This window comes from Puma concolor, chromosome B4, assembly GCF_028749965.1.
Source record: "Puma concolor isolate L17-30 chromosome B4, mPumCon1.1.hap2, whole genome shotgun sequence".
Taxonomy (NCBI): Eukaryota; Metazoa; Chordata; class Mammalia; order Carnivora; family Felidae; genus Puma; species Puma concolor.
The window spans coordinates 59,771,339-59,783,541 of NC_141673.1; the positions used below are offsets into that span (position 1 = coordinate 59,771,339).

Below are 12,203 nucleotides of genomic sequence, written 5' to 3' on the forward strand. Positions count from 1 at the left end.
GCTTAGAGCTTTGCTGTTTCCCACCCTCCCGCCGGTGACTAGAGCTCCAAAATAAGTTACCCTTATGGCCACTCAATAATTACTCTTTGGTAGCCTCACCCTGAAAATGCCTCTTGTATTTTGGGGTACTGGAGTTCAGACCTCTGGTTAGTCTCTGTGGATAATTAACCAGAGAGCAGAAACCAGGCCAGACTATTCTAGGGTTAGGAGGAAATCCTCTGTGAGATGCTAAATTGGGAGCAAATATTGATCATTGGAGCTTTGAAGTCACCGAGAAGGTAGTTGAGGTCAGTGTTCCTTTGGGGCACTGCTTGGCTTCTCTTCATGTAGTTCTTTCCTAAGACCTACCAATCTGATTTCCGAATCAGAGGAGTGTTGGTTGGTAAGTTATGAAGCTAGGTACAAGGAAAATTGGGAAGAGAAAATGGTGGTTTCTCCTTCTCTTTCCCCAAGTCCAAGCTATAAACTAGTTTCTTTATAAAGTAGGTCTAAACCTGGTTTGATGGTACTGAGACTTCTGAACCTTGTTATTGCTATGTGAGGAGATAAAAGGACTATTCACTTGGAGCTTGGGGTTTGTAGATTAGGTGTCCTGGTCCTTGGGTCACTTTCCCTCTGCACCTAGGTCAATGACAGTGATGGGTTTAGGAGGTAGAAAGGTCCTGAGGTCTTGTCTACCTAGATGAGTTAGTGAAAAGCAATGTAGAAGATCAATTTAGTACTGAGGTTCATTTAATGGTCTCTGGGAAGCATGGGATAAGTGTATACAAGACAGCCATGTAGGAGAAGGGGTCCAGAGGCTCTATGGGAGTGATGGAGTGAAGGAAGCAATGTGACAAATAGGGAGGATGCTTAATGCCTAATTTTGGATGAGGGGCTAGTCTGCAGCTTTTGATCTTATGGCTAGATGTGGGGTGGGCTGCCTGCCTGGGGTTATGTGATTGGAATGGCAGTGGGACTAATGCCCAGGGCCCAGAGGTTTTGGCCTGTGCTGGAAGCCTTCCTTTTTTTTTTTTTTTTTTTTTTTTAAGATTTTATTTATGTTAGTAATGTCTATACCCAATGTGGGGCTCGAACCTATAACCCTGAGATCAAGAGTGGCGTGCTTCACCAACTGAGCCTGGCACCCTTGGAAGCCTTCATATTATGGGGGCATCTGTAAGGTTTGGATTTCCTGGCACCAGACGCAGAACTGACAGCCCATAAATACACTGGATATATTCAGGCTCCTGCCTTTGCTTTCCCTCTTCATATATTGGGGTCTTTTACTATCTGTAATACTATGGCCTCTGCTGACCTCAAATGGTCATCAAGCAGCTAACTCTGGCATCATAGCCTCTGTCCACATGACGGCACCTCTATGGCCATTAAGTCATTGACCAAAGACATTCTTTAAGAAAGTATGCCAGTGGGGTAGGAGGTGCCGGCAATGATCAGTAGCTGTGATAGTATATTAAAGGATTGGCTTCCGAGGACCTTCCAAGGTCGGAGTTCTTGGGACTTTTTCTCTCATATTAACTTGAGAACTAACCCCAAATGTATTAAGGGCAAGAGGGAAGCCTAAGAAGGAAGTTAACTGAGTTATCAGGCACATACTTAGTCACCTACACGCCCCCCGCCCCCCCTCCCCCGCGCCCATCCTTAATTAGCCTAACCCAGGCGGTCCAATCCTGCCCGCAACTACTGCTGTCTATGGCTCAGGTCCCGCCCACACACACGCCGGACCAATGGCCGATCCGGAGGCGAGTCCCCTGAGAGGGGCGGGAGCGGGTTCGGGCAGTAGGCGGGGCCTCGCTGAGGACCCCGGGCTGGGCGCCGCCGCCGGTTTGTCTACCCTTTCCCTCAGCCACCTCCTTTCAACCTTGTCCACCCGTCGGCGCGGCCTTTGCTGCAGCGGCGGCGGCTCCCGTTCCTGCCGCAGCTCTGTCCCCTCCTTCCCTCCCCACCAGACCCCCGAGTTCGCCCGTCATGGCTTTACTCACTGCGGCCGCCCGGCTTTTCGGAGCCAAGGTGAGCAACTAAGGGAGGGAGCGCGCGGCCCAAGGGTGGGGCTCAGACGACTGCAGGCCCTTCAGCGCCAGGGTCTCCCTCCCCTACCCATACGCACCCCAGCGCTCCTTAAAGGGGCCCTGCGCCTGGCTGGCCGCCAGCCTTCTGTGGAGCACTCAGGGCCATGTGCTACGTTGGCCTTCTGCCCCTCCGGGTGAAGAGAGAGCTGCCCGCCCCCGGCATGCGGTCTTGGGCGGGTGGAGAGCCCGGCCTCTGCTGTCACCCTGCATGTCTAGCGTGGAAGAGCTCTGGGCAAAGGAGCTGCCAGTGGAGAACATAGGTGTTGTGTTCTATTGGAGTTAGGGAAAGGGCCTGTTTGGAGGAGGGGGTGAGGGGGTAGAAGTGGCAGGGATGAAGAGATGTGCCCACTGTCCCTGGACCAGAGCTGGAGCGGTGGCTGATTTCAGCTTCTGCTTTGTAGGGAAGGCCTTGTCAGTTCCCAAACTGCCTTTTTTTCTATTTCTCCAACCCAAATTTTGAAGCTTTTAATGACCAAGCTTTAGCAGTTCCTCTGGTGGAGTGGAACTCAGGTCCTCTTTGTCCTTGGGACTCTTGCACTTACTCTTCATATAGGAGGAGCTTGGATGGGGTGGAGCCCTTCTGTAAAACCTTCTGCACGATTATCATATATGATTGGAGAAAGAACCAGAAAGATTGTTCCTCCAAACTGCAGGCCAGTAAGTGAAGATAACTGGGCAGGAGATAGTACTGCTGAAGTCACATGACCAATCTTACTACTCTCTCACTCAGGTTTAGCCATTGCTCTTAAGTCTACTCTACCCAGGAGAGAGATTCCTCTCATTCTTTGAGGCCCTAATTTACTCGAATTTTGTTGCCTTTGTATTATATGAATATTATTGCTTGGTACTTTCAACTTCAAATTGCCAGTACTTTTGTCTCTGGGTAGCTTAGCCCTTTAAGTAGAGAAACTGCTGTGTTGAGGGGGGGTAGTCCCAGTCTTCTAATCCAAGTAGGGACAGTCCCACAAGTGACCTTGCCTTCTGCAAAGAACTTATACTTTCTCTTCTGCAGATTAAACCTGCCAGCACCTGAAGGAAAGGAAAGTCTTAGAATGGTTTTGACTTGCTGTGTGTTATCTTGCATGGTTGACAGATAAGGTGAAGCCTGTAGAATTTACACTGGGGTTCTTCCAGGTACCCAGCAGCAAGGTGGAAGCTGATCATTTGGGAGATACTTGTCTTACTTGACTGTTGCTTCTTCTGCTGCCAGGGAACAGGGTAAGGAAGTCTCTTGGGAAATGAAGCAAGTTCTAGATAGTGTTTTGGCAGAATAGGGGACACGACACTATAATTAGCTCATTTCAGAGTTGCTAACCCAGACCGGTTAATCTAACCCTTAAGCGAATTTGAAAAACCTTTAGAATTTACGTTTTGAGTTTATTTTGTCCTTTAAGCCTCTAGGGAAGCTCAGAACGCTTTTGGGATGACAGTGCTATATAATTGTAGAATCATTATTGTTTTGTTTACTTTCCTGTTAGGGATGAACCTGAGGATCCCAGAAACCTGTAAATTGGAAGCCATTTGAAGGCTCTTGACTCTTAAAATTAGCAAAGCTCAAAAAACACAGGAGTGGAAATTTCCTGAGATCTAAGCAGAATGACCAGGATACCAAGAAGCCTTTCATTTTGTCAGCATTGCTAGCACCTGCCTGAGTTTTCCAGCTTAGCCTGCAAGTTAACTGGAACTCAGTTTTACTTTTGCTATTAAGGTAGGCTTTAAAGGGCAAAAATAAATACTTTCTGATTTGAGAAAACTGACCCCTACTACTTTGATTCTCAAGGTCAGATGTAGTTCCACTTTTCTGAGAAGAGGTGTTGTTGTTGGTTTTTTTTTTGTTGTTTTTTTTTTGTTTAGAGCACGTGCGCATTCAAGAGCATGCACAAGCTAGGGAAGGGCAGAGGGAGAGGGAGGGACAGAATCCCAAGCAGGCTCCAAGCCCAGCCTGGAGCCTAGTGCAGGGCCCGATCTCACAAATCTCGAGATTATGACCTGAGCTGAAATCAAGAGTCGAACTTTTATTTTATTATTTTTTTTAATGTTTATTTATTTTTGAGAGAGAGAGACAGAGTGTGAGCAGGACAGGGACAGAGAGAGGAGACACAGAATCCAAAGCAGGCTCAACTGCAGGGCTCGAACTCACAAACCACGAAATCATGACCCGAGCTGAAGTCGGCCGCTTAACCAACTGAGCCATCCAGGCGAGGCACCCCAAGAGTCGGACTTTTAACCTACTGAGCCACCCAGGTGCCCCTGAGAAGAGAGTTTTTTAACTATGCTAGGTGACATAAATGCCAGTCATTGTATTGTTCTACCATACTCACTTTCAGGTAATTTAATGAACACCTGAGTTGGAGAGATAGACTAATTCAGAACCTTGAGATTCTTTGACTTATTTATCCAAATGAATTCATAGTAAGCAATGGCCTTAGTATTAGCTCTGGGTGCCTTCTCTTTGTGGTACTATCTTTTCAGAAGTGACCCAGGCCTGGATTTGGGCTGGAAATTAGAGTATGGCCACTAATTCATCTCTGGACTCTTTTAACACCAAGTAACCTAGGGTTACTTAACAAACCCTAGTTACTTTTTTTTTTTTTTTTAATGTTTATTCATTTTTGAGAATTAGCGAGTATGAGTAGAGGAGGGGCAGAAAGTGGGAGACAGGATCTGAAACAGGCTTTCCACTGACAGCAGAGAGCTTGATGCAGGGCTCGAACTGATGAACCAAGAGATCATGACCTGAGCCGACGTCAGACACTTAATCCACCGAGCAACCCAAGCACCCCAACAAACCCCAGTTACATCTTGTACCGTCGAGAATTGCTCCTCCAGGCTAGGGTGTTCCAAAACTTTGAGAAAATCAAGCCAAAAGTGTTTTTATATGATTTCTAGACCTTTTCAAGACACTTAAATTGAAACCCATGATTCCTTTACAGTAGATCTATACTACTGAACATCTCCAGTATAAATCCTAGTCTGAAATTGGGTTCAACAAAACTAGATCAAGTTTTTTTCTGTGAAATGGTAGTTAGGCTTACAGCCCTGAACTTTAGTTTTTAAAAAACATTTTTTTTAAGTTTAAGTAATCTCTACACCCATCATGGGGCTTGAACCCACGACCCCAAGATCAAGAGTTGCATGCTCTTCCAACTGAGCCAACCAGATGCCCCTTACAGCCTAGAACTTTTTAAAAAAATTTATTTGTGTGTGTGTGTGTGTGTGAGAGAGAAAGAAAGAGCAGGGGAGTGTGTGTGTGTAAGAGAGAGAGAAAGAGAATGAGCAGAGGAGAGGGCCCCGAGGGAGAGAGGAAGAGACTCCCAAGCAGGCTCTGCACTGTCAGCATAGAGCCCAATGTGAGGCTCGATCTCATGAACCATGAGATCATGACCTGAGCCAAAACCAAGAGTTGGACGCTTAACTGATGGAGCCACCCAGGCACTCCTATAGCCTAGAACTTTTAAAGGCAAGTGCCCAAATCTCAGACTACCCAAAGTGTGATGGCAGTTCCTTGATGCTTACTAGATGGGCTAAAGATGAAAAATGGAGAGTAAAAAGCCTCATCGTGTGCTAATGGTGGGATGACTGCATTTGTTCTTCCTAGTGGCCTTTAGATTGGTAATGGATGAGTGCATGGATATGGAGAAGCAGTGAGGTGAGCATTGCTGAAGTAAATCATTAGAAGAGAAGGCTGGCATTCCTAGTTCAGATGGGCAGAAGGTAGGAAGCCAGATGTGGTGGATCTCTAGAGCTACATAGTTATTATTTTTGACCTAGTTCAGTGCTTTATGTGATATAGTAGGATGTGAAATTTAAAACAGTAGTGAGGCAGCCTTAGCGATAGAGCTTTCTTAACATATGACTCTTTCAGTTTTTCCCTCAGTTGCCCAAATTCTTTAGGTCCCTGTGTGTTTTTTTTTTTTAAGGTTTATTTATTTAAGTGATTTCTGCACCCAATGTGGGGCTCAAAGTCATGACCCTGAGATCAGGAGTCACATGCTCCTCCAAATGAGTCAGCTAGGCACCCCTAGGTTCCTGTATTTCTTTTTACGTGTTACCATTTTAAAAGTTCTGTAAGTTCACAGTGGGCATTATCACCTGGGTTGCTTGTTCATATTGCACATTCATTAATCCTGTCTTCAGATTCTGATTCAGCAAAGGTAGGATGGGATCTGGAAACTTGTATTTTTTCAAGCACTTCTGTTGACTGACCTGGTGGGCCAGTAAAGCCACGTACAGGTCTCTCTTGTTTGCAACTTTATTGAATGTATATATGAAACTTTGTGTATTTGGGCTTTTTTTATTTTTTTGGAATTAGTGATTATTTTGGAAATTAATTTCAAGGGCACCTGGGTGGCTCAGTCAGTTGAGTCTGACTTCAGCTCAGGTCATGATCTCAGGGTTCATGGGTTTGAGCCCCGCATCAGGCTCCCTGCTGTCAGCACTGAGCTCATTTCAGATCCTCTGTTCCCCTCTCTCTCTGCCCCTCCCCCGCTCATTCTCATTCCACCCCCCTCTTAAAAATAAATAAACATTTTGGGGTGCCTGGGTGGCTCAGTCGGTTAAGTGTTCGACTTGGGCTCAGGTCATGATCTCGCAGTCCATGAGTTCGAGCCTTGTGTCAGGCTCTGTGCTGACAGCTCAGAGCCTGGAGCCTGTTTCAGATTCTGTATCTCCCTCTCTCTCTGCCCCTCCCCGGTTCATGCTCTGTCTCTCTGTCTCAAAAATAAATAAACATTAAAAAAATTAAATAAACATTTTTAAAAAATATGACTTCAAGGGGCGCCTGGGTGGCGCAGTCGGTTAAGCGTCCGACTTCAGCCAGGTCACGATCTCGCGGTCCGGGAGTTCGAGCCCCGCGTCAGGCTCTGGGCTGATGGCTCAGAGCCTGGAGCCTGTTTCCGATTCTGTGTCTCCCTCTCTCTCTGCCCCTCCCCCGTTCATGCTCTGTCTCTCTCTGTCCCAAAAATAAATAAACGTTGAAAAAAAAATTAAAAAAAAAAATATGACTTCAAAATTTTGACTTCAAAGATAACTATTCTAGGCAATAGTCCGTTTAGGCTACTTTCTCTAGATATGTCTTTCTAGGCTTTTTTTTCAAATGCTTTCAGAAGTATCTTGTAAATTTCTGGACCAAAGTGTTAGGTGCTGAAACTACAAAAGAACTCCTAGTGGAAGTGAGAGCAGTTTCTAGTTCCCAAGAAAGTAGGAGGAGGGCAGATCCTATCTATATACTTTATTCACTAGCATATACTTAGTGTATTTAGAATAAGTAGGTGTTTAGAAAATATTTGTTAAAGAACAGTTAGGATTTCTACTGAAAGCAAAATTAGGGCTCTTGATTCTTTTCTGAGGTTGAATTCCTGTCCTTCGTGGTCTTCCTTGGAGTGAATCTTTAGGGAAGACTCTGTTAGAAAATGACAATTAGGTAGAATTATTAAGGAACTCCTGTGAGTATGGAGGTCAAAGTATGAAATCTGAATATTACTGTGCTCACACTATTAAGTGGCCTGACCAAGTAGTGCAGGCCGACTTCCAATATCACCATTGTGAAACACAGATGTTAAATGGCTTTAGTTCTCTGACCTGGTTCTGGGGAGAGAGGAGCCTTTGTCCTATGTGTGTTCTTTCTCCCTTAATGCAAGTTGTTCCTTCTGCATTGCAAGCCTTTGCAGCACAAGATTTTTCCTACCAGTTATTAGTGCATTATGTTTGCTTCATCAGCTAAGCCCGTTCTGCTGGCTTGGCAAGCTCTGATCTTTTTTTCTTTTTTTTTTTTTTTTTTAATGTTTATTTCTGAGACAGAGAGAGACAGAGCATGAGTGGGGGAGGGGCAGAGAGAGAGGGAGACACAGAATCCCAAGCAGGCTCCAGGCTCCGAGCTGTCAGCACAGAGCCCGATGCAGGGCTCAAACTCACAAACTGTGAGATCATGACCTGAGCCGAAGTTGGTCGCTCAACTGACTGAGCCACCCAGGCACCCCAAGCTCTGATCTTTTTTCTGATGAAGGACAAGGGCTCCATTAAAATCAAGAGCATCTCTCTCAAGCTTGTAATGCTGGAGCTCTTGCATATGTTGTAAGACATGTTCTAAATGTGTCTAGGATGGAGGATCAAAGAAAATTTGGCTTTTCTCCTGTGGAATAAAGGTCCTAGGTGTGGACCAATGATGATAACAGGCTAAGAGGAGTGAGTAAGAGGGAAATAACCACTTTATTAAGTGCTTATTCAAATAGGATTCTGAGGGCACTGGCTGGCTTCAGTCAGTGGAGTGTGCAGCTCTATTTTTTTATAATATTTATTTATTTTTGTGAGAGAGAAGTGGGGGAGAGAGAGAATCCCAAGCAGACTTTGTGCTGTCAGCACAGAACCCCATGTGGGGCTCAATCTCATGAACCATGAGATCATGACCTGACCCAAAATCAAGAGTCAGTGACTTAACCAACTGAGCCACCCAGATGCCCCTGGAGCATGTGACTCTTGATCTTGAGGTTGTGAGTTCAAGCCCCACATTGGATGTAGAGATCGCTTGAAAATAAAATCTTACAAAAAACAAAAAATAGGATTCTGTTGTTCTGAGAATTTGAGGGAGGATACAGGAGTTTCTGATGATTTTTTGGCGATTTTGTGCATACCTTATTCCAGAAATACCCTAAGTATGGGAGGCAAGTCTTTGGCAGAATTTCCTGCATATACTAGTATTCCTTTTCCTCCCTTGGCCCTTTAAGCTAGAGGTTCTTTTAGTTATATTTTTCTGTTCTAGTACATTTGAGAGTCACAGCTCACTTCCATCAATAGTAGCAAACTCTCTAGAAGAGTTCTTGCAAGAGATGGCAGTGTTTTGAGGTTTGAAAAAAACCACTTAGTGATTGTAATACCCCCACCCCACCCCACCCTGTAGAGAAACATGGCTGTCAGACATCTAAGCCAGGCCCTTGTCTTTGGAAACAGCTCACTCACTCTCTCCCCATGAAGGAGCTGACCTATTGAATGAGGTGACTCCCTGATTCACCTGACAGCTGTTCCAGTAGGGTGACTCTACACGTGGCATGCTACCAGAAGTCAAAAGCCTAGTTGCCACACCTCCGGAATTAGGGGAGGAGCTGGTAGGTGAAAGTTCAGGGATGACTCAGAGGTTTGTAACCTGTCCCATCAGTGAGTATAGCCTGCATGTACTATACAGAGCTGTTGAGCTGGTCTCTTTGGCAGCTAGGTGGTAAATGAAATGAGGTGTGTAGCCTTGGGTGTGACAGTCCTCCAGCATCTCCTTTCTAGTCATTTTTTCAGCTGGGTAGTTAAATTTGTTTCAGCTTCTTGAGACTCCTTCCCTCTTCATCAGTAGGTTTTTAAGGTTCTTAAAAAGGAAATTAGGGCTTTATTTCCTATTCTACAGGTAGAGGGAATTATCCATTCACCCCTTCCTCAGGCCTGACTGCCTCTTTCCTGGAATCCAACTCTGGGAGAGAGTAGTGACACTTGAGGTGTTAGGTAATAGGCCAACACATTTCTAAGAAACACATGTTTATTGAACTCACTTATGCAGAAAGCACTGTTCTGGATGCTTTCATGCGGATTATTTTGTACAGTCTACTCCTCTACCTTGAAATTGGCTCTATTATTGCCAACTTAGAGATATGAAAACTGTGACTTAGAAAAGTTAGGCCATATAGCCAAGGTAACACAGCATGATAATAACAGAACCTGGATTTAAAACTTGATTGTAGGGGCGCCTGGGTGGCTCAGTCGGTTAAGCGTCTGACTTCAGCTCAGGTCACGATCTCGTGGTCCATGAGTTGGAGCCCCACGTCGGGCTTTGGGCTGATGGCTCAGAGCCTGGAGCCTGCTTCGGATTCTGTGTCTCCCTCTCTCTCTGCCCCTCCCCCGTTCATGCTCTGTCTCTCTCTGTCTCAAAAATAAATAAATGTTAAAAAAAAAAATTTTTTTTTTTTAAATAAAATAAAATAGGGGCGCCTGGGTGGCGCAGTCGGTTAAGCATCCGACTTCAGCCAGGTCACGATCTCGCGGTCCGGGAGTTCGAGCCCCGCGTCAGGCTCTGGGCTGATGGCTCAGAGCCTGGAGCCTGTTTCCGATTCTGTGTCTCCCTCTCTCTCTGCCCCTCCCCCGTTCCTGCTCTGTCTCTCTCTGTCCCAAAAATAAATAAATGTTGAAAAAAATAATAATAAAAAATAAAAAAAATAAATAAAATAAAATAAAACTTGATTGTAATAACTGTACATCCCAGAGTCTACATTCTACCCTTTTGCTCCCTTGCTTAACACTTTAGGCCATGTATACATCTCAGACTTTATTGTTCATATGAATCAGATTTGGATGCAGTAGGTCTGAAGTGAGGCCCAAGAGTCTGCATTTCTCACAAGCTCTAAGTAATGCTAGTGCTGCTGGCTAGGCAGTCATGTTTTATTTAAAAAAAAATTTTTAACGTTTATTTATTTTGAGAGAGAGTGCACATGCGCAAGCAGGGGAAGGGCAGAGAGAGAGGGAGAGAGAGAGAATCCTGTGCTGACAGCTTGATGCCCAGTGCAGGGATTTGAACTCATGAACTGTGAGATCATGATTTGAGCTGAAACCAATTTTTGGATACCTAACCTACTGAGCTATCCAGGTGCCCGTAGGCAGTCATATTTTAAATAGCAAGGCTTTTGAGTACCTTTATATATGTCCTTCTTAGAGCCTTAACTCAGACTTTGAGCTAAGTAGCTTGAGTGTTATCCTAAATATGGAGAAGGAAAGGGAAACAATACGGCTGAGCCTTGAGCAACACAGTTTGAACTGTGCTGGTCCATTTATATGTGGATTTTTACAATGCAGTACTGCAAATGTGTTATCTCTTCCTTATGATTTTGTAGTAACATTTTCTTTAGCTTTTTTGTAAGAATACAGTAGGTAAAACATATAACATACAAAATAGGTATTAATAGACTATGTTATCAGTAAGGGTTCCAATCAACAGTAGGCTGTTAGTAGTATAGTCTTACGGAAGCCGAAAGCTATACCCAGGTTTTCAACTGCATGGGGGATCTGTATCCCTAAGTCCTGTGTTGTTCAAGGATCAACTATAGTTAGTTGTTTTGCTTTGGATGTCTGTTAATTTAGTAATGTAGGTGGGGCTAGAACCCACATTTTCTTTCCTAATTCCAAATCATGTACTCTGTTTTCTGCATCATTAGGTAAAATTGTTCTAATTTGAATTTTTCCTGTCTAGCTTTTTGAGTGGTTATAGCACTGAATTGCTGCCTTTAAAATCCTTCTGATTTCTTTAGTTTTCTTTAAGCTGCAGGGTTAGCTAAAAATATGACTAATCCTGATGCTGAAGGGCATGAGAAAATGGCCAAAATGTTTACTTTTATGTATTTATTTATATAACAAATGCAAGGCACTTGCCATAGGCCAGAAGTGGTTTCAAGTGCTTTATAAATGTTGACTTAATTAATCCCCACAGCAATCCTTTGAGATAGGTACTATTATTGTTCCCATTTTACTGATAAGGAAACTGAGGCACAGAAAGGTTAAATGACTTGGCTAGGGTCACACAGCTAATAAGTGGCAGAGAAGGGCAGTAGAAACAGAGTATACTACCTTTATTCCATAACTACATAGCCAAGCTATCCGTATACTAATGTTGCTTTGCAAATCAGAGATCTGGCCAAGTGTTGCTGATAGACAGTTAAAATCAGCCCTCTAAGTTACTCCTGAGACTCCTCACATTAAATGGCAAAGACACTCACCGCAAAGGAAATTAAGACTTTGATGATGTTGGAAGTGGAATGATAGTTATAAGTTTCTTTTCCTATGCATGCTCTTAAAGTAGCATTCATATAAATAGATCTGCAAAACGACTAGCAAAGCAGCAGTGATGACCCAGCTGAGTCTTTTTTTTTTTAACATTTATTTATTTTTGAGACAGAGAGAGACAGAGCATGAACAGGGGAGGGGCAGAGAGAGAGGGAGACACAGAATCTGAAACAGGCTCCAGGCTCTGAGCGGTCAGCACAGAGCCCGACGCGGGGCTCGAACTCACAGACCGTGAGATCATGACCTGAGCCGAAGTTGGATGCCGAGCCACCCAGGCGCCCCCCAGCTGAGTCTTTTAAATGATGTTGCATTCTCACAGCCTTTTTA

At 44.4% G+C, this 12,203-nt stretch overlaps 1 protein-coding gene across 2 annotated transcripts in view; it reads left to right on the forward strand.

The window, feature by feature from the left end:
* Positions 1-12,203, forward strand: part of CS (citrate synthase) — a 32,792-nt gene that overhangs the window by 2,294 nt on the left and 18,295 nt on the right. Inside the window, exon 1 of one of the 2 annotated variants that reach the window (XM_025926823.2) lies at positions 1,791-2,010. The exons of the other annotated variant lie outside the window; for it this stretch is intronic. Within the exon in view, the coding sequence (XP_025782608.1) occupies positions 1,969-2,010 (42 nt within the window). The 5' untranslated portion in view covers positions 1,791-1,968. Of the gene's footprint in view, positions 1-1,790; positions 2,011-12,203 lie in introns of those variants that run through there. 2 annotated transcript variants of the gene reach the window in all.